Here is a 21,550-nt window from a genome sequence, read left to right as displayed (position 1 = left end):
GCCTGGAGGAGAGAGATGGAGTGGAGAGAGGTCCCCACTGGGCTGAGCGTAAATGATGGTGGGTGGAGAAGAGGGAGGGGAGAGAGCAATGGAAATGCAAAGAGCGAGAGCAGACCGCGCCTATCGATACCAGACGAAACAGCGAGGCAGCATGGGATGCGAGTAATTCACCTCAGCTCCCTTAATGAACAGAGTGTGCATGTGTGTTTGTGCGCATATGATTTAGATTCATGGCTGTCATGTTCACAGACACCTGGTCTCCAGACTGATTTATTTTAGAGCAGTGTTTGGCATAAATAATTTACACTGAAAACAGTCACAGCGTGGCGTTTGTCTTGTGTGTGCATGAAAGAGCACGTAAGATAGAGATGAGTAATGAGAGAAAGAGAGAGAGAAAAGGTATCCAGGAAATCCTACAAATAATGAAGGCTGGAAATAAAGCTCACGGCTCAGATAACAAATATTATGAAAATTCAATTATTTTTAATGTGACATTTATTGACATGCTTTCTTGGTTTGTGAACAGGGTGCATACTCCCAGCATTATGCTCAAATAAAACATTTTAACAGTCAAATACCATTTGTTATGTATTACTATGTTGTAATTGTTTGTTAGGTGTATGCAGCACTTAAGTGTCTTATAGATAGATAGATAGATAGATAGATAGATAGATAGATAGATAGATAGATAGATAGATAGATAGATAGATCGAGAGAGAGAGAGAGAGAGAGAGAGAGAGAGAGAGAGAGAGAGAGAGAGAGAGAGAGAGAGAGAGAGAGAGAGAGAGATAGAGAGATAGATAGATATGTACTTTATCATTTTCTTTATTATCTTTTTGTCAATGTCGTGTCCCACACTTACAGACATCCTCCTTGTTTTGTGAGTGTTACCATTTTTGGGGTTTTAAATGTGTCACTTTAACAATTGTCTAACAAAAAGAAAAGGAAGATACTTTCTAGGATGTAGCGAAAACTGCAACAGAATAAGATCTTTGAACTACTGTCATTTGTTACCTGATGCAGTGTCAGTCTAAGCAAATCTTGCTTGCTACATATCAAATCAAAAGATACAAGATCTTTACCACAGCTCCACCCCAGTCAGACTGCGCATACAGAAGAACTTCGAGCCCTTCACAGTTTCCTCTCAGTGCAAGCTTCTTACAACTCGTGTTTTCTAAGGAAGTCAAAGAATGTGTCACAGCATTTTTATAGACGCTGAAAAAATAGTGAAGAAAAGAAAAAGGAACAATAATCCAGTTTGTATTTCTTAAATGAGGACAGATTTAATGCTCTTCAATGTATATTTATTTAAATACATAATTGTATTTAATCGCAACAGGAAATCCTACGTCCAACGAACTCCTCCCTTCAACTGCCGAGAGGGCGCAGAAAGTGAAACTTGAACCTCTTCACCGCCACAGCTTGAGTATGAACCAACTCTAGTACTTCATGTGGACAGCATATGAGCAGATACGTGGTGAGTAGAAGGGTCTGAAACCAAAAAGGAGAAAAGAGAGACGATTATTTTCATGTGTCTTTACACCGAGAAACATGAGAGTACCGCTGCCGTAAGAATCGTGTTTAACCTTTTTAGAAGCTACGGCACTGTAATTACAACAAAAACAAATATCTAAGCAGTCATTTAACCACTTTATTGAGCACGATTTTTCTATAACTATTTACATCTTTTCTAATAGATTATCGGTTATAGCTGCTCTACCTGAATCCAGCAGGAGATGGAGCTGCGGAGCCACAAGCCTGAGCCAGTTGGTGACGCAAGCTTGGAGAAATGGGAGTCACTTGGCCAAGGGGGGTTTGGTTATGTCTACAAGGCCCGGCACAAGGACTTGTGCATTGATGTGGCCATTAAGATACTCCGTGATGGGATTAGGTAAATGAAAATATGTGCAAGTTATCTGTAATTTAAACTTTTAAATGATAAAGTCATGCATATGTTAAATTGTAGTTCAAGGTGCTGTTTTGCTTTGTCTCTACTCCTTTCTCACCAATCCCCTCCTCCATGCAGCCACTTATTGTCACTGCAGGACGAGGCTTTTTACATGGATATCGCTCCCTGTGATTTTGTGGTGAGAGTTTATGGAACCTATCAGGGATGTCCACCTGGACTGAGATCCACGCAACAGGGACTAGTGATGGCTTTCATGGAAAGAGGATCTGTTGAGTCCCTGCAGAAGAAACTCTCTGGCCCTCCACCGTGGCCGCTGGTCTGCCGCTGGGCCCATCAAGTGGCTCAAGGCATGAACTTCCTCCATTCACGGAATATTGTGCACCATGACCTTAAGCCAAGTAATGTACTGCTGGATGGCGATCTTAATGCCAAGGTAGAGTGCACTCAACCTAAACTATGTTTAAGTCAGCAATGAGGCTGATTTAATTGCTTATTTGAAATTATATGTCCCTTCTTTCTCTGCAGCTGGCAGATTTTGGTCTGTCAAGAGTTTCCACCAGTGTTTTGAACAGCAACAGAGAAACAACAGACGGGATCGAAGGTTCATACAAGTACATGCCTCCTGAGGCTTTTGAAGTGTCATATGAAGCTAACAGATCTTTTGACATCTACAGGTGAGACATAACATAATGAATAATTCTTCTCAGAATGGTAAAAATCTTAACAGCATTAACATGTTAGTGAAAATCTCTTCCTTTCTCTTGATCAGCTATGGCATCCTGCTCTGGTCCATCATCACTGGTAAAGAGCCTTATCCAAGTACGTATAATCTGTTTTATTGTCCCATCATGTTGACATTTAATTTAGGTTTACAATATTTTATGCAATGAAATCACATCCTACCATCGAATTTCTCATCTGTGTTGTTTCCCTCACAACATACAACTAAACTATGTCTTTTATACACTGTGTATGTGCAGTCTACACAATTAGTTATGCTTGTATGTTATCATGCATGTCTTCATTGTATCACATGCACTGTAGGTGCTTCCTTTGCTCTTGTGGAAATCCAGATCCCAAAAGGGGTCAGACCTACTTTTGAGAGCATTGACCAGATGAGCGAAGAAGGGTTGAAAGAGCTGGTTGAGCTCATGAAGAAGTGCTGGGATGGCACTCCCTCCGAGAGGCCTCCCTTTAAAAGTAAATGTTTATCATTATCACCATTCTTCAACATTTCCTAGTCTGAACAATATGCTTAAATCAAATGAACCTTTTGTTGACTAGCTTGACAGATACATATTAAACAAATTAAACTTTGCTTCCTTTTCAGATTGCCTTGAAGTCACTGAGAATGTGTTTTTAAAGTACAAGATGGCAATTCTTGATGTGGTCGGTCAAGTTTTGACAAAACTGGTACAACTCATCAGTGTAATTTTAGAAGATGAAATATATTGCAGATTAATCCTGATACATAATGGCGAGGAACACTTCTGACTGTTTATCAATTTCTCTAATACATCATACTTTCTCCCTGTTTTTCTTCCAAAGTCACCAACCAGTTATCAATCAAACACACCGTGGACTCGCAATGTTTCTCAGCAGCCACCAGGTAGATTAATTAATACTGTGAGTAAAGAAGGTTTTAATCTCAAAAATTATCTCCCATTTTCCTGAATGAAACCCGATGTTCTCTTCTCTTTTCAGAGCAGTCAATTGATACTGTGGACACAATAACTGAGCGGGCTCCAATACGGGTATGCTTAATGCGTTTTGACCATTGCCTCACAGGAAGTTAAAAACTAACCAATGAGAAGCTAATAACTAACTTTATTTAACCAGGTAATCTTGAGAAGAAAGAACAAAAACATTTAGCCTACAGTCAAACTGAAAATACAATCAAGAAATCAAAGAATTGGAATATTGTTTTTTTTTTCTGTTATTCATTTAAAGCAATATTATTTTGATGCAAATGGAAAGTGGTTTATTATTATATTACCAGACCTCATTTAGTCATAAAGAAACAAACAAAAACTAACTCGTTGTTTTGAACTTGGATTCTGAAACAAGTGTATGATACATTAAAATAGATTTCACAAAATAGACTAAGAGAGCTTTATATTTTTGCCAACAGGAGTCTGTCAGAATTACGACTAAAGCCAAAGGTGAGTATTGTTGTTACTGTATTGATGTCGTCGTGAAGAAACCTTTTTTTTCCTAAAAAGTAATCAAAGATCTAAAATTAACATGACATTGACATGTACCATTTTAATCACATGGTGCCTCATTAATGATTCAATTAAGTGTTTCATGTGTGTGCTTTCCTTCTTTTGTATTTTAAAACAGCAAAGTTTGTTGATGACGAAAGGCCATCGTTGATTCAATGTGTGGCCGAAGTCATGGCAATAACAGAGGAGCTTAGGGACATGGTATCCCATGAAACCTACTCAAAGATTACTGTGGCTGGAACGAACCAGGACAAAGTGAGAGTGCTTTATTTGACGGCATTACATTCAGGAGGGGAAGTGGTCAAAGCAGCCTTCTACGACGCCCTCAAAAAGCACGAGCCCAGACTAGTGGAGAGGCTCGGTAGGATTTCCTCCTGCTAAAATGACCAAACATGGGAGTTATGACATTTCAATCAACTTTTTTAATTTCACTTTCTTTTCCTTCAGGTGGCTAATTCCAATGACGCGGTGGCCTTGCTGCATTTTCTGTGGGTGTCAAAGACTTCCCCTGCCTCTCCTCCGACACTTCATTATATTTTATTCATTGCCATACATATAACTACTTTGTTGAAATCGTTTCTATACTTTTATTGTTATCGACCAAATTATAGATAAATGATGGTGCTAGTTTAGTGTACAAGCTGATCGATGATTTGGTTTCTCTTGTATGGAAAGAGTTCATAATAATATGAGCAAGGATGACCAACAGAGGCAAGAGCTTTGCAGATCAACCTTCTCTATTAGAGAAATTATATTTTGGAGCTCAGTACCCAGTTATATAAGAGTGCTGCAGTTTTACTCGTTTGAAATCACAGCTAAAAGCAACCCAATCATCAAGAATAAAACTTGATGTCTCTTAATGTTGCATATCTTGTTGTTACAGTGTATATTAACTATCTTGTAATTGTCTTTGTTATACAGTAGTAATCTTTTTAACACATATGTCATTCTCTGTTTCCTGGCTAAAGTCTGCAGCTGTAAAGTAGCTGATAGCTAACCACGTTTACAGCTAAAAAGCTGTGCAAACAAACAAAGAACTACACTTTTTTTTTTCTTAATAAACATATTTTTTCACCAATTTCACCTACTCTTTTTTTGTTCAGAAAGTAACATTGTGTTTTGTAAAGGGGGTGTGGCGTCATTATCATTAACAATATTATGAAAAGGGGATGCTGCTTGTTTCCTCCAGTGGGTGGGAGGGAGAGAGAAAGAGAGAGAGAGAGAGAGAGAGAGAGAGAGAGACTGGATAAGAGGCTTTTCTGGTTCAATCCCTCAGTAACTGTCACAAGCAGTCAGTCAGTCACCTGCAGATGATGGTGTTGAGGGCCCAGGAAACAAAGTTGCTCTCAGTTTAATCCAAAGGTTTGTTGTTCACTCCACTCACATTGAATACTGGACCGAACGGTGAACTGAAAAGACAACAAATTGTAATTTTCCGTTAATTTGTATGACTGGTGGTGGTGAAAATGTAACAGTTGACAACCAACAGTATTCTTCAAAGCCACTCTTAACTTCAGTCTGAAGGATCAATTATAACATGTTCTGCTTTTCTTCATGCACGCACAGAAACTTTCATATGTCTCTATTTCTGTCTGTCCTCTGTCTCAAATGAGCAGAGCTAGCAGCGTAACAGCATTCTGGGATTTGACCTTTGTCTCATTCACAGTTCTGTCTCCTTTGCTAAAAAAAAAAGAAAGGAAAAAAAGCCCTCACACCTCTACTCTGGTAATCCTCAGAGGGGAAAGTGTGTTCAAGTGTTATCCTTCTCTCCCTCAGCCCTACTGCCTCACTCCACCCTACACACCCATCTCACCCCACCTCGCTGTACTAATGCTCCCAATCCTCTTTGTGGGAGAGTGACGTCTGCTACTGTCAGAAACAGAGTTAAGCTCAGCAGGCACTGGGAGAACAGAGTGGAAAGAAGCGCCGCAGATAACCAAGCAGCTCTGTGTTCTGGGCCTCCAGGGGGACGAATCTCCACCACCTAAGTAAGACCTGAGTCCTCTTCAGTGGCTTCTCACGCCTCCAGCTGGGGGTTGTCATGGATTTCTAAATTTCGTGTGACAAGATCAACAGGTTAGCTAAAAACTCTGCGTGAGGGCCGAACTGGCCTCAAACTCCAGGGATGAGAGCTGCCATACTGGAATACAAACTCTCCTCAGGGCAAACAACTCAATTCAAAAGTATGTTTGTTGCTGCTGTCTTTGCGGTTTTCAGATTTTACACGTTTTCAGAAAACGTAAATTTGTGAAATCTTGTAATACTGTCTGTTTTGGTGAAACTGCTGCACTGGCCACAAAACAGATGGTTAGACAGCTTCCTCCAATGTCAGGTGTGTCTGAAAGGTGTTTGTGTGGACGTGTACTCAAAGCATTGGGTGTGTATTAGGGCTTGTAACTGAACAGAAATTTTAGTTTGTTGATTTGTGTGGGAGCTGCTGGTACAATTGTTTATTTGGTAAGAGTGTGACTTCATCTGACAAGTCAGAGGTGCTTGAAGTGTGTGTGTGTGTTAGTGAGGTGGTGGGGTCCAGTGGAGGTCGTAGCCCTGGATTTCTTAGAGATGGAGAGTCATGGTTATGACCGGTTTGGAGATGGGGAGAGGGACACTTATCAAATTGACTACCGGAGGATTGTAGGGGACATGGAACCTGCACGGCCACACATCCCGAACAGAGATGGGGAACAAACTCAATCCTACGGGTCCTTTGGCCACCCGACACCACACGGACATGGGCATGAGACTGCAGCCCAGCGATACAGTGCGACACGTATTCAAGCTGGATATGAACCAGAGAGGTCAGTCTCTACTCTTGCTCAGTCCATTACTGCACTGCATACACTGCAAGGTCATGCCCTTCGCTAAAGTGTAGAAGTGATTGTATAAAGCTGTATGACTTGTATCTCCAGCAAAAGCAAAGATGTTTTTGCTTTGTAGCAGAGGAGGTTGTGTTCTTTTACAGGCCTGATTATCAGCTAACTGCAGCCAACCAAATCCTCTTACCTACTTCACTGCCATCACAGGTGTATTGAAAGTTTTACCAAAAACCAGAACGGATTTCTTTTGTGAGCATTTCCTGTCTCCAGTCCAACATTTGCATTAGGATCTGGCTACAGCATGTGCGTAAGAAACAGAGGTCAAGAAAGAGACGGGCAAAACAACATGTATGTCTTGCACAAGGGATGAATACATCCAGACTGAACAAACATGCATTCTTTTTGTGGCGTTAGATGTATGCACATATATTATATGATGCTGGGATGTACATTAAATTAATTGTCTCCAAAAATACAGGCCTGGTACTTAATATTTTTCAGTCACATCGTGTGTGCACATGTGCGTTTTTCTCTTTTAGCATGGCAGACTACTTGATCAGTGGAGGCACAGGTTATGTTCCTGAAGATGGATTAACAGCACAACAACTCTTTTCTATCGGCGATGGACTTACATACAAGTGAGTCCACAACAGAGATACATTTACTGGCCCTTTTTATGGTATGACACAGTAAACACACAGGTGCACGTGCACTTATAGACCCACACGTTAGCGTTATGCAATGTCTTCCATTAAATGTTTTGTAATATCAGTGATGACACATCTGCTTGGGTTTTACTTGGAGGATTATAATGAGTAATACTACTTTCAAGGATGACACTGAGTGGGGTCACAGATATTAAAAGCAGTGTGTGAGTGTTTATGCATGTATCAGTGTGTTAATGGGCATTGGTGTAGTTTCCTTAATGGAGGCTATATGCAGAGTTTATCAGAGTGCAGAGGATAAATGCAATGGGCTGAAAGGCTGACAGATTATGTCTGCTCACTGTCAGCTAAATTTAATAAACTGCTGCTTTGCAGGAATATCATTTGCGCTGTACAGTTCACATACACAACTAAAGCTGCATAATCCTTGTTTATGGTGATTGTTAGAAGTAATTTTGATCATTTCTAAAGACATGTCTAACTCTCCCAGTTCCAAAGCAAGTGTCTGTTTTGTTTCCCTTCTCAGTGACTTCCTGATCCTCCCTGGTTTCATAGATTTTACTTCTGATGAGGTGGTACGTATCATTACACTGTTCTCTATATCACAAGCAACAAACTGAATACTGTTCTCTGGTTCACAGGATATCTTCTTTTTTTCTTAAAGTTCTTTGGACAAACATAAACCAATCACATTTATCTTTTTCATGTTCACTCTGCACTGTCATTCATTTGGGTCACATACATGTTCTTGAGCTTGACCTGAATAAAACAAATGTTTACTGATGAGTAATATTTCTGACAATATGTCACATGCACAGACAGGTGTTGCTGTATGCAACCCTTGTAATTCATCCCTAACAATTTGTTATGTTCCGTTGAGCACATGGTTGTTTGTTTGGCTTGCTTTGTTTTCGTCTTTGCAAGCTCTGCTGGGACATTAAATTAATTTCATGCCTGGGTCACATGGGTTATTGCTGGATAGCAGGTGTTCAAAACAGACACACGCTTGCGTCATTGAACACTCAGCAGGTGAATTCAACAAGTCAACCTTTAATCTGTCTAAACAGGTTCATAGGTTCACTCAATGCAAAATAAAAACCAGCCTTAACATTTGGTTAACAAATGTGTTGCAGCTGCATCACTTTGGGGATGTTGCTTGTCGAAAATCATGTCGTCAGTAGGTCATAGCGAAACATTTGAGATTACATTTGAGATTTACTTTGTTCTAAGTGTTTCCAAATGCATTTTCTTAGGATCTAACCTCTGCATTGACGAGGAAGATAACCCTGAAGACACCTCTTATTTCATCTCCTATGGATACAGTCACAGAGTCATTCATGGCCATCGCCATGGCAGTGAGTACAAGCACTGCAGCACAGACACACACACACGCACACGCACACACACACACGCACACACACACACACACACACACACACACACACACACACACACACACACACACACACACACACACACACACACACACACACACCAGGTTGCTCACTGAGTTTAGCATCCACCTGCACCAAGTGCACAAGAACATTTTGGGACCTGGATACCTTTTCAGTGTTATTTCATCAATTTATTCTTTCCTCACATGTCTCTGATTGTCTGGTTTCAGTTGATGGGTGGGATTGGAATGATTCATCATAACTGTACTGCAGAGTTCCAGGCCAACGAGGTGCGCAAAGTCAAGGTAAGATGGACAAAGTCGACAAACACATGGACTTACAGTTGAAGAATGAAGTCATCTGTGACACAACAAGATGGAAACTGCATACATTGAAATGGGCTCTAATCATTTAACACTTGTGTTTTTGTTCTTGCCAGAAATTTGAGCAGGGCTTTATTACAGATCCGGTGGTAATGAGTCCCCGACACACAGTGGGGGATGTGTTTGAGGCCAAGACACGCCATGGTTTCTCTGGGATCCCCATTACAGAGACCGGCAAGATGGGCAGCAAGCTCGTCGGCATTGTCACCTCCAGAGATATAGACTTTCTGTCTGAGAAGGACCACGATAAACCCCTGGAGGAGGTGGGTCTATGGCCTATGTGTTTATGAGTGCATGTCTGTCAGAATATGATATATGCATCATATGCTGTCAAATAAATGGGTGGTATATTAATATACATGCACACTTTGTTTTGATTTAGGCAATGACAAAAAGAGAAGATTTAGTTGTTGCGCCCGCTGGAGTCACACTAAAAGAGGCTAATGATATACTGCAACGTAGCAAAAAAGGTACATCTGTGAAGTAGGTCACGCTACAGAAGAGCACCAGTCACCAGCACTTGGATTCAGATATATGCTTGGGCTTTTCTCTTTCTTTTGTCACTCATTTCTTCTCATTCTGACTCTCCTAGGAAAGCTCCCCATAGTAAATGACAGCGATGAGCTGGTTGCCATCATTGCGAGGACTGACTTGAAGAAGAACAGAGATTATCCTCTGGCTTCCAAGGACTCCCGCAAACAGCTGCTGTGTGGAGCTGCAATCGGTACAAGGGAGGACGACAAGTACAGACTAGACCTACTCATGCAGGCTGGGGTGGATGTGGTGGTCCTGGTAGGTCACTCAGCTTTTGGTTCATTTGTGATTTGATTGAAGGCGTCAAAAAACATCATCAGCCTGTTAAAGGAGATGGGATGAATGTAGTAGCTTTGGGGTTTCTTGATCTAATTTAAGTAAATACATACATATATATATATATATATATATATATATATATATATATATATATATATATATATATATATATATATATATATATATATTAGACATACAGTAGGTGCTTCATCTCTCTGTTTCATTTTAACAGGATTCCTCTCAAGGAAACTCAGTGTATCAAATCAATATGATAAACTACATCAAACAAAAGTATCCTGACCTACAGGTAGTTGGAGGAAATGGTAAGCTCTGCATTTGTGCTGTGGAAACACTCTATAACCTTTTATTTGTATAACCTTTTTTACCTCTGTCTCCCACACTGAGCTCTTATCTGTTTGTCTGTCCCCCTCTAGTGGTGACAGCAGCTCAGGCCAAAAACCTCATCGATGCTGGTGTGGATGCCCTGAGGGTGGGCATGGGGTGTGGCTCTATCTGTATCACCCAGGAAGGTATGTTATAAAGGGCAGTGTTGTAAATAACAACTGGTTTAAGATACAACTGAAAATGTAGATTATGCGTAATAAACGTAAAACAGGGTTGTAATACACAATATTATGCTCTCGATCCCCAGTGATGGCATGTGGACGGCCCCAAGGAACATCGGTGTATAAGGTTGCAGAGTATGCCCGACGTTTTGGAGTGCCAGTAATTGCTGATGGAGGCATTCAGACTGTTGGACATGTGGTGAAGGCTCTGGCCCTGGGAGCATCAACAGGTAGATACATGTTTCCTTCTGTATCCTACTTTCCTCAAGTCTTTGAATTACATTCGGATCATTCCGTAGATATCCCTTGTAATAATTATTACGTATCTTAATGTGTAAAACATAACTATATTTATATATTAGAGCAGAAGTGAGAAGGTATGGAGGTGCTGTCAGCAGTATAATCTTTTTGTCCGTGGCTGTTTATCCTTCGCAATTTGCATAACCGCATCCTATATTTTTGTCCTCTCATATTTCTGCTCTCAGTGATGATGGGGTCATTGCTTGCGGCAACCACAGAAGCTCCAGGAGAGTATTTCTTTTCAGATGGTGTCCGTCTGAAAAAGTACAGAGGAATGGGCTCCTTGGATGCCATGGAGAAAAATAACAGTCAGAAACGCTACTTTAGGTGAGAGAGTGGGGTTACAAAGGTCCTGAGGAAAATGCATAGTCGTAGGACGTCGCAATAACACCTTGAGTTGTGTTTGTGTATCCAGTGAGGGAGACAAGCTGAAGGTGGCTCAAGGTGTCTCAGGATCAGTGCAAGATAAAGGCTCCATTCATAAGTTTGCTCCTTACCTCATTGCTGGTATCCAACATGGCTGTCAGGACATAGGAGCCAAGAGTTTATCCATTTTGCGGTAAGTGTGAAATGGTGTCTGCGTGTGTGCCGAAGTGTGTACATTTGTAATGTGTGAGAGCCTTTAGATATGAGCTGTGTGGTTTTACACCAGGTCAATGATGTACTCTGGAGAGCTGAAGTTTGAGAAGAGAACCATGTCCGCTCAGATGGAGGGAGGAGTCCACGGCCTCCACTCGTAAGTCTGACCTCTGAACGCTACTCCCTGATCCCTGGTTTCTGACATTTCGCCTTCCTCCGCAACCCCTTCTTACTCTCTGTCTCTTCTCTGTATTGACCCTTTCTACTGTTTGAATTAGTCGACCATCATCTGTTTTCTCTCTGATTCTTTACTTTATGAGAGTAAAGTTACGAATGATGTGTGTCGGCTTCACTTGTATTCAGACAATTTCAACAGAAACTGTTTAAATGGAATTCATCTGTGCTTAGCAGCATCAAAATGTGTCTTCTCTCTTCCTCTTTTCTTACCCATGCTGTCACATTAGATATTCTTTTGTGCCATGTAAGTACATCCATGTGGTTATCGCACCTGCATCTTCTTCGTTCATTTATTCATCTCCAGCCAATATTGCTTTTACAGCAGGGAAATGTTATCTCAACAGAGGTGACCCTTAACCTCTTTTTTTTCTGTTTCATGTTTAGTTACGAGAAAAGACTTTACTGAGACGGGAGGAAGAGGAAATGCTCGAACAGGACCAAATGTCCCGTCCCCAGCAGCTATCAGCAGATGCACCGGGCGCATGTGATCAAACTACAAACAGAAAGCAATTGTTTTAATATAAAACCTACACAAATGTAAAACCTGCGACTGCATTTTTGGGTTCTCCCTTCTAGTTCTTGTCTCTCCCATCTCTGATCCTATGAAATATAGACCCAACAACACACTTGAACGTCAATTTTAAATTTCTCAAGCTCAAACTTCACATGTAGTCCCATCCGCCCTTAAACTCTTTATCTGTCTTTCTTCCACTGTGCCAAGGTGCAGTGGAGTTAACGTAATTATCTGATCCCTTTCAACAAGCAAACGGATGTTACTTTAGGATAAGCTCATCATTGCTGATCGACCGAGAGGCCCATCTCCTCCTTGACCTCTGAATTACACCCTGATCCAGACGAGTAGGCCATACAACAAATCTTGCAGAGGTGCAATGTCACATGTTCATGGCATCATTTGTGTGTAGTGCAACATGCATTGACTTTTGCAGGACATCAGGCAGTCAGATACTTTATTTGCATAATAAAAATGTTTCCCAATGTATTTCATAATAGGAGTAAAGCAACAGATAAATTAAACCGCCTCATTACAGCTCTGTGCTGATATCTTGTGTATAAATATTAGCTAACCAGGAGGGACCCTCTACAGTACAATTGTGTTCTCATTATATTCATACAACACCTGCTCGTTTTGGTTTAAGCAAACTATATGTAGTTTATCTAAAAAAAATATATTTTGCTTTTACATAATGGATTCTCTGCTCTGATCACCGTGAATGTAATCTCACCTCCAGATTGGGATTATTTGAATGTGTGCTGCTGTTGCAGAAGTGACCAAATCTTAGCATCAGCCTTAATTCAAATATTTGTGTCAAGGAGCGCTTTGTAATCTCACTCTAACTTTTTCACTCTTACAAACTGTTTGCATGATACAACAAACAACTATACACATTTTACATTTCTGATTATCTGAATATAATTCCTGATATTATTTTCATTTTATATTCACAAATAAGTCTGAGTCACATTGGCTTGACATGTTGTAATCTTCCATAATTAAATTTAGCAAAAAAACTGTATTAATTGCATTGCTATTGACTGTACATAACACATAATAAAGGTAGTTATTGACATTTTTTAGGTTCATTAAAAACATGCAAAAAGTATAGTGAGTCAATAAAATAGAGCGATAAAGTCAGTAAAGAAGGGTTGGAACAAAACAATGGACCAGGATAGATTTATTTATGTATGTAGTCAAAACGTTATTTGAAGTTTATTTATCAGTTTTGAAGGATATTTCTTATTGTTGTGTTTGTTACTCAACATATTTGGTTTAACATAAGTTGTTTTACCATGAACAGTTCATCTTAATTTTGCAATAACATGCAATCAAATAAGTAAGCTAGTGTACTGGTTGATTAAGTTTCTTAATCGTTTCTTATTTGAAGGTTACAGCAAATAGTGTATAATATTTTCTTCCATAATCCACTGGGTTCAAAATGATGTCTATGTTAATAGTGTTGGATGAATAAAGATCATTTTCACATCGGCGTTTCAAACTTGTTTTCACAATTCTGTCAATTCACAAGTTTATGAGGAAAAAAGTGTTTTTCATTTTCTCCACTAGAGGGTGAAATATATTTCAATGTAACCACTTCACTTTTCACTTTCATAAGCATAAGATGATTGCACCTTTGACTGTAGTGCTATAACATTATAAAGATACCATTCAAGTGGTTGACTATCATTTTCCTAGGATTTCAAAGTGTATTTCACCACACTGACATACTTTATTATAACCCAGTGAGAAAAGCATTACATGCCAAAAGGTTTGCCGACTTTGGACACATTGTAATGGCCAGCAAGGTGCTGATCACGTGTCGGCGAAATATTATGCTTCACCATGACAAAGAGCTCCCTTTGGTGAATTCAATTTTGATTTGTAGTTATTGTTTAACACTGTCGATGAAACTGTGTCAAAACAATCTCAATGAAAAAGAGATCATGGTGATCATCTTCTGAGACCATCAAACGTTTTCCTCAATCTAAAATACAATAGTAAATCCACGGTGTAGTTTGTCCACTCGCTACTAAATAAGGCTCCCCAATAGTTGTAAGTCCCTTTCAATTTCTCTTTACAGTTTCAAAAGTCACAAACATGTCAGTTGTACAAATATTAAAGATGAGATGAACTGTGATGAAGACAGCCTTTAAAGTCAGGTTTTCAACATACATAATATCAACAGTACAGTATTTATAGAAAATAAGTTAGGTCTAAATATTGTATCATCAATGTGAATTCCTTTTATTAGTCACGTAATTATTTTTCAAGTGTATCATTTTTATAAAGCATTTAACATGATCTGAGCAATTTTGTACAATGTCACGTGCATTTCAATCATAACTGAACATTTACAACTTTCTACAATTCAATGGTGTCACTGCAAACACTCAGTGTGTCAATTTGTCGGCACACGTTGACAAACTCCGCCTGCACAGCCAGATCCCACTCCAGCTGTTTGCTCTCACTCAGGTGTCTAGTACCTGCCAGCCGGCCAGAACTGTGACTGTCCCGGGAGGCTAAGCTCAGGGTTCTGTATCGCCGGTGGTATGACAGGTGGGGGATTGCTCGGGGGAGGCTGCTCTGAGCAAAGTTTTGACCTCTGTTGGCCCAGGAATTTGAGCGCAACTTTCCGGTCTCCTTGGGATTGCTGCACAGGCCTTGTGTTGAACCAGAGAGGCTCTCTTTCCAATCCCATTGTTCTGTTGACGCTGGTGGCTTGCTGTGAGATGTCAAAGAGCTCTGTGGCTGGGAAGGTCTTGAACTGGAGAGGACGTTGTCTTGCTCCATGTCACCACAAGAAGAGGTTCGGTATAGGGCATTTTCTATAGAGCTAGGTACTACCTGTAATGCACCCTGGCTAGGAGAGCCCAAAGAGAGGCTGGAAGTAGCATGGAAGAGTCTTGGCCAACCAAAGATACTGCGAGAGATTAGGGATTCACTAAACAGAGCCTGGTCAATGCTGCGGGACAGGTCTATGGGAGATGGGGGCCGCAGATCAACAGTTGAGTCACTCTCCATTCCTAGGCTACCCAGTGACCAGAGCTGAGACTCAACAGCATTTGTTGGTTTGTGCAATGGGCTTGGGGGTATAAAGTGAGGTAGTACAGAGCTTTGGGCTTGGCTGGACTTGGGGACAAGCCCATTCCCAGGAGGATCAACCATTGAGAAGAGAGGAAGAGCCTCTGACTGTCCCTTCATTATGACATCACAGACCACCAACTTTTCCTGCTTACCCGGGGACCAAGAATTGTGAGAGGAGAGGACAGGAGAATCTGCACCTCCCCGAGAGGGCAGGGTGAGCCCCTGTGAAGGGGAGCTACAAGAAAGGCGGGACCAAGATCCTGGCTGGGGATTAGTTCTGGTCTTGATAGAGGAGTTGTTTTGACAGAATAGAGGGTGTGAACCAATGAGAGACAAAGCTAGACACACTCCAATCTCACAGAGCCTACTGCCTACCTGGTAGCCCCACCAGGGCCAGGGCTGGAACCCATAGCCATCAACACCGCCCAAACCAAGGGCATGTAGCATCCCATAAAACTGGAAGCCTCCACATGCTAACAAACACAACGAAGCCCCTAATCCAGCTCCTGCTGCCCTTCCCCAGTCCTCAGCTTTGGCAAAAGGGCATCGTGCAGGTGACATAACTGCAGGAGATCCGCCACTCTCTCCATTGTCATTCAGCCGGTAAATGTGTTTAGTGTTGAATTGCATCAAGCAGTAGAAGATGAAGTAGGCGCATGAGAGAAAGATGGCAAGACTTACAAACACACCCTGAGGGAATAGCAGGATCATTGAGGGGAGGCTGTGGAAGAGCTGAAGCATGCCAACACACCCAAGAGAAACCCCAAAATACAGCATGGACATACACAGTAACAGGCAAGGTCTGGGAAAAGCTGAGAACAAGTTGGAATTAGCAAGTGGGAATGAAAGACCCATGCGTGACCGTAATGAAAGAATAATGAAGGCAAGGGAGAAGGCTGAAATCAAGCAGGGAAAGGGCAGCTCAGAGAGCAGAAGAGAACCCAGAGGGGGAAGTCGATCTTGGTGATTGTAAGCATCATAGAGCAAACAGAATGCTTGGATCCCTGCAAACACTAGAAGGAACAAGTGCAGCAGGGTGAAGTAAGGGCTTCCCGGGGGACACCGGAGGGGCAGGCCTAACAGGCACACCACAGAGATTAGGCCAAATACAGTAAAAACAGACCCTAGGCCATAGATGTGTGCTTCCCATGCAAATCCCCATGTGGCGAGGGCAGAGTTCCAGTCTGAATACAGAGGGACAAAAAGGACAGAGCTGAGAATCTGATCGGGGCGCAGGGACTCAGGGGTAAAGTCATCTGGGTAGGTGGGAGTCCAGGACTGGTTTGATGTTTTGCAGGGTGTGGCAGACGTGCAACTGTTCTTTGGAAGATGCGGGTCATCATCCTTGGAGTCATCTGAAAAAGCAAGTACGATAAATTTAAACCTTACCAACAAACTCATTTGTTATGTCAACAGAGTCGAAGGGTATACATTACGCAGACATAACTTAATGTTTTAAGTGGGAAAATGGAGAGCTGCTAACACATTAAATAAAGATAATGAACTTGCTAAACTTATCCTGTGGAACATCAACATAAGCGTTGTCATTATGAGCATGTTAGCATGCTGATGATGGTTTTAATAATGGTAACATTAATTTACAGATGAATTCATCATAGTTTGAATGAATACAGGCCAAAGTGAATTTTATGCACTGTATTTTTGTCCAAAAAGAGAGCAGAGGAGTATCTGCCATGTGTGAAGTTAATTCATAATACAACAGAGCAGGCTCGTAACTGCAATTCTCTAACTGGGTCACAGAGAGAGAGAGGGAGAATGAGGAAGCAGTGTCAAGAGAAAATATGTGTCGATTAGCCAGTATTGACCTCATTGATGCTCTCATTCTGTGTGGCTATTATTAAGCACGGCCAAAAGGTGTAGGACTGACGTTAATGTTGCATTATTTCTACCAGAACATGCCGAGGTCTCACAACTGACTGTGATTGTGTAACCAATAAATAATGTAAAGCTGCTCATTCGCTTGGTGAAATAACCTTCAGAGTAAGCTGTATGCCACCAAATACTGCTAATAAACTGGGATGTGTCCATTTCTGGTCGTCCATTTGCATTAGAGGGATTGTGTCAATGCAGAAGCAGCAAACTGTAGTATTTGATAAATTTAGTCTCCGGTAAGGTTGTGTCTATTACAGTTATACTGTCTGATACTGTTTTGAGTATCCGTATTGAGAATAAACAATTTTCTTTCACCATTGCGAGGAAAGAGCTATTGATTTGGTTTCTGTATAAAATTGTGATAAAAAAATAAAATGCTTAGAATTACTTAAAATGAAGTGTTTGCAAACGTGGAAAAATATTTTGTATTTTGTGTGTAGAATTTACAAAATTGTATTTTAGCATTGGCAAAACTGCAAATGCTTCGGCAACTAGAGGAAGGTAAATTCTCACAGAGTTATGTCAAAGCCCTCCTCCCTCTATACTTGTGGACACAACACATAATTTACTTTGACAAGTGAGTGCCATCAAGTGTGTGTGTACGGTAAATACTGCATGTGCATGTGTGCGCCACATTATCCAGTAACCTTTGGGTGTGGGTAAGGGACACTGAATTAATTTATTGTTTTGACATCAACAAGATAGAGATAATCTGTGATCAAAAGACTGAGAGAGGATAGGGGAGAAAGAGTTGGGGAGAGATTTTTTCGGCGTGTGAAAGCTTGGGGGATTGTGGGGATGCAAACCCTTCTATGAGAGTAATGTGTCTGCCAGTAGAAAAACTATCAGAAACACTTCAGTCCCACGTAGACTTGAAGTCTAGTATTTTATGTACTTAATTAGGGCAACACTATAAATCCTACTATAACACTATAAATCCTACTATTCACGGTGGCCAATAAGTGACAAGTGGTTGGTGTTAGGTTTCATGATAGGTGCTCCAAATATATTTGATTTCATTCAAGGCTTACCTTTATCTGCCTCAATGCTTGCAACTCCTCTGTGTAAAATATCACCCATAATATCAATCAATCCGTCTCCGGTCTCTTTGACTGGGACAGTACCCGCCTGTGTCCCTTCTTGCATGACCCCAGCAGAGTCTGTGGTCCGTTCCCAAACAGCTACTGGTGGAGTAGGGCGCTCAGGGCTCAGCTCAGGTCTGGCAGACAGTGGTGAAGGTAAGTCCGTAAGTGATGGCAGGGATCCAGACAGAAGAGAAGGTAACTGTTCATCAGTCATCTCATTCTGTGAGGCTGAGAAAGTTGGCTGATTCTCTCCTGTCTGTGTAGAAGGCAATATGGATAGAGTACTTGTCTCAGATGTCTGGTACTTTAATGTTTGTTCCTGGGTGGGTCGAAGTAGTTGTCTTCCTGATGAAGATCTTGCCAGTTGTGTGCCATCCTTAAAGGTCTCAGCTTCTGTATCCGAAGGTCTGGATATGATAAGTCCCTTCTCATTAGGATACAAACGAGATGTCTCTGTGTGCTCCTGTAAATCAATGTATTCACCAATCACGCCTTGTTTCATGAATTCCACTGATGACAATTGGGACCAGTTTTTAGGCAGACGCAGGAAGTCAACATTATCAGTCCCAAACATGGGATTCCCAGGTGCTAAACCAGATCCACGTGGTCTCTGTGATGGCTGTGTGAGACGCTGTACTGCTGTGTTGGTGTCTGGATGTTGTGCATCCTTGACATTTTGTCCAGTGAAGGCTATGACATGAAGTGAGAGAGGTAAGCAGAGGAGAAGAAGAAGACAAAGATTCCACACAGAGTGCATGGCGAGGGTCTACAAATTTCACGGCAAAGTCACATGCTGAAGGCTTTGAGGGGTATTGTCCAGTCACAAGCTTGACCGATCTTTGAACTCAGATCTTTGAGTGATCTCATGCTTAACACACCTGAGGGGGAGAAGGGTAAATCACAATCAAGACACAGTTTATGTAACCACTCCTCAAATGTTGTGCATTTTGAGGATATTTGAAATAAATAACTTGTATTTCTGCATATAGGTCAAGTACTAAAATGCAAACATGAAAGCATTAAAAAGCTCATACTCTTTCACCTAGAAACTCCCATAACATGCACACAGTACACACGTCAAATGGTCATTATAATGATTCTTTAAGAGACGTTAAGTACACAACTGCCTTCTTACCTCATCATGAGCCCACTCTGCTGCAGCCTCTTTAAACATGTATGCTCCTTCGTGTTGCTGCTCGCCTGCAGTCTCTCTCTGCGTAGCACTCTGTGTCCTTTCATACTCACTGTGCTGTGCCCCTCTTCTCTCCATCAGTCGGCACATGGGACAGACCCCACCTCCTCGAGACAACCCCCGCTGTCCCAATATCTGCAGCTGCGCTGATCTGACAGTCAGATTGACTGTTTGCACAATCCCGTTCTCCTAAATGTGAAGCATCATCCACACCACACTCAGTAGCATTGCTTACTGCTGTTTCTGTTCATCACATCCCTCTGGTGTGTATGTGAACTGTGTGTGATATTTAATATATGAGAAAAGAAAAGAAGAGACCAAAAACTGAAATTAAGAGAAGAGAAGGACAGGGAAGAGACAAGAAGAGTAGAAAGAAGAAAAGAGAAGGAAAACAAATAAAAAAAGGCATAAATATGTCATAGGGGCCGAAACATGCTCGTCAACCACCAGGCAGGCAGTGACCTGCACTGAACCAACCAGAGCTACAGGTCAATACACACTATTGACTTTAATTTACAACGGATGCTGTGCCCTTCCTCTTAAAGTGGCCATCACTCAGTTTGTGTCACAAACAGTAGTTAACTGACGCAGGAATTTCTCTTTGAATGGCAGACGTGCATAATGCATGACAGTGGTTATGTGTGTGTCTATTTACTGTATATACAGTACATCTGAAGCAGGAAGATGGACTTTTTAACATAGAATATCTAACGTGAATTCTGTAATTATGAAGAAAGACCATGTTGCCGTGTAATTATTGTGAAAAGAGCCTTTGACTTGAGTGATCTCTCGCTCACTCTTATGATACCATGCTCACTTTCTTCATTTTCTTGTTCATGTGTGTAGTTTTAACCCAGTGGGGGAAATCCAGTAGCCTCGTGGCCTAATTCTATTCTCAAGGGTGGTTTTAAAATAGATACTGATCCACATACCTTTGGATGCATTTAAACTCAGAGAGTTTAAAACATAGTCACACATGTGTGCCGTCTCTTTGAGGCTGAGGTAGGGAACTGAAAAGTCTTCCTTTGACCATTACTGAACTAGCAGGACATGCATTTTCAAGCCAGAATCATTGTTGTGTGTGCATTCTGCCAAAAAGACATTGATTCTACTTCCACCCAAAAACATTTGATGAATACAGATCTGCCAAACATATATTTAGCACAACACACCAAAACGTAAAGGCTGATTCTTCATACCAAGAATGGAGTTGGCTGTGATAGTGAATACCACAGCCAATAATAAAGAGAGCAGTTTACCAACTGTCTCCAAAGTTTAGACAGTCTGTCAGTGATAAAGATAGGAGCTTCCCAAGGGGTGTGATCATCTCGCTGTCTGTTGAGGACACAGGAAAGGACCAACCCAGCCGTAACTAAAGGGACTGGATAGAAACAATGACAGGCTAAACATATGAGCTCAGTGAGGGACATGGCCAAATTATTGCCGCCTCACACTTGCTATCCTAATTCATTGGGCAATGGGTTTCTGTTTAGACAGGTCATCCTCCAACAAGACAAAGTCAGCAGGGATTGGGGTCCAGCTGGGAATGTGGACAGTCAGGACAAGACACAGAAACAAAGCTGCACAAGCAAAGAAGAGGAGGATAAAAACAAGGAATTGCACTGCTGGGATGAAGGGTGATAACGTGTTATGTTGTGTATAGCATGTCCATGTGAGCAGATAAAGCTCTCTAGTTGATTTGACCTTTAACCTTGATCACATTTCTTCTTTGTCATTAAATCATCAAATCAGCCAAACCTAAAACACAAGCCCAATAGTGTCACACTTACTCTTAAATACTTATAATCTTTGTGCATTTGTAAATGCTATCCCATATGTGCAGATTGTATTTACGTGTGTATTCCTTTTAAGGGTCAAGAGGTTAATTAACG

At 41.2% G+C, this 21,550-nt stretch overlaps 3 protein-coding genes across 5 annotated transcripts; 2 read left to right on the top strand and 1 right to left on the bottom strand.

Moving 5' to 3' along the window:
- Nucleotides 1-1,384: 1,384 nt before the first annotated feature.
- On the top strand, nt 1,385-5,169 carry LOC137804333 (receptor-interacting serine/threonine-protein kinase 3-like). Of its 2 annotated transcripts, none has more exons than XM_068603510.1 (12): nt 1,385-1,477; nt 1,698-1,891; nt 2,027-2,342; nt 2,435-2,583; nt 2,679-2,728; nt 2,954-3,109; nt 3,240-3,322; nt 3,458-3,518; nt 3,614-3,663; nt 4,041-4,071; nt 4,253-4,495; nt 4,582-5,169. In XM_068603510.1, exons 2-12 carry the CDS (start codon nt 1,737-1,739, stop codon nt 4,587-4,589), a joined length of 1,302 nt encoding a protein of 433 aa, XP_068459611.1. In that variant the 5' UTR covers nt 1,385-1,477; nt 1,698-1,736; the 3' UTR covers nt 4,590-5,169. The 2 variants fall into 2 exon arrangements, with proteins under 2 accessions (XP_068459611.1, XP_068459610.1); XM_068603509.1 differs by having other exon boundaries at nt 1,436-1,477; nt 1,731-1,891.
- A 1,572-nt stretch (nt 5,170-6,741) lies between these two features.
- impdh1a (IMP (inosine 5'-monophosphate) dehydrogenase 1a) lies at nt 6,742-13,699 on the top strand. 2 transcript variants are annotated; one of them, XM_068603387.1, is made up of 16 exons: nt 6,742-6,932; nt 7,490-7,588; nt 8,142-8,190; nt 8,869-8,970; nt 9,240-9,314; nt 9,449-9,655; nt 9,775-9,862; nt 9,985-10,184; nt 10,438-10,528; nt 10,640-10,735; nt 10,858-11,001; nt 11,257-11,398; nt 11,487-11,630; nt 11,724-11,807; nt 12,115-12,131; nt 12,272-13,699. In XM_068603387.1, exons 1-16 carry the CDS (start codon nt 6,778-6,780, stop codon nt 12,373-12,375), a joined length of 1,797 nt encoding a protein of 598 aa, XP_068459488.1. In that variant the 5' UTR covers nt 6,742-6,777; the 3' UTR covers nt 12,376-13,699. The 2 variants fall into 2 exon arrangements, with proteins under 2 accessions (XP_068459488.1, XP_068459489.1); XM_068603388.1 differs by lacking the exon at nt 12,115-12,131 and having other exon boundaries at nt 6,764-6,932; nt 12,272-12,375.
- Nucleotides 12,890-19,682, bottom strand: prrt4a (proline rich transmembrane protein 4a). Its single transcript, XM_068603386.1, has 3 exons — nt 19,602-19,682; nt 18,413-19,344; nt 12,890-16,843 (listed from the first exon to the last, which is right to left on the bottom strand). Exons 2-3 carry the CDS (start codon nt 19,221-19,223, stop codon nt 14,766-14,768), a joined length of 2,889 nt encoding a protein of 962 aa, XP_068459487.1. The 5' UTR covers nt 19,224-19,344; nt 19,602-19,682; the 3' UTR covers nt 12,890-14,765.
- Between the last annotated feature and the right edge of the window lie 1,868 nt (nt 19,683-21,550).

This window comes from Clinocottus analis, unplaced genomic scaffold (genome assembly GCF_023055335.1).
Source record: "Clinocottus analis isolate CAN_PGR_092001 unplaced genomic scaffold, fCliAna1.0.p SCAF_6, whole genome shotgun sequence".
Lineage (NCBI taxonomy): Eukaryota > Metazoa > Chordata > Actinopteri > Perciformes > Cottidae > Clinocottus > Clinocottus analis.
This window is presented reverse-complemented; position numbering and strand designations above follow the sequence as displayed.

Excerpts from the sequence above, each read along its gene's own strand:
- LOC137804333 (XM_068603509.1), top strand. Across the intron at positions 3,519-3,613 it reads TGTTTCTCAGCAGCCACCAG|AGCAGTCAATTGATACTGTG; the intron begins GTAGATTAATTA and ends TTCTCTTTTCAG. Across the intron at positions 4,072-4,252 it reads AATTACGACTAAAGCCAAAG|CAAAGTTTGTTGATGACGAA; the intron begins GTGAGTATTGTT and ends ATTTTAAAACAG.
- impdh1a (XM_068603387.1), top strand. The coding sequence starts at position 6,778 with ATGGAACCTGCACGGCCACACATCCCGAACAGAGATGGGGAACAAACT. Across the intron at positions 10,185-10,437 it reads GGGTGGATGTGGTGGTCCTG|GATTCCTCTCAAGGAAACTC; the intron begins GTAGGTCACTCA and ends TCATTTTAACAG. Across the intron at positions 11,002-11,256 it reads GGCCCTGGGAGCATCAACAG|TGATGATGGGGTCATTGCTT; the intron begins GTAGATACATGT and ends TTCTGCTCTCAG.
- prrt4a (XM_068603386.1), bottom strand. The coding sequence starts at position 19,223 with ATGCACTCTGTGTGGAATCTTTGTCTTCTTCTTCTCCTCTGCTTACCT. Across the intron at positions 16,844-18,412 it reads AAGCATTGAGGCAGATAAAG|ATGACTCCAAGGATGATGAC; the intron begins GTAAGCCTTGAA and ends TTGCTTTTTCAG.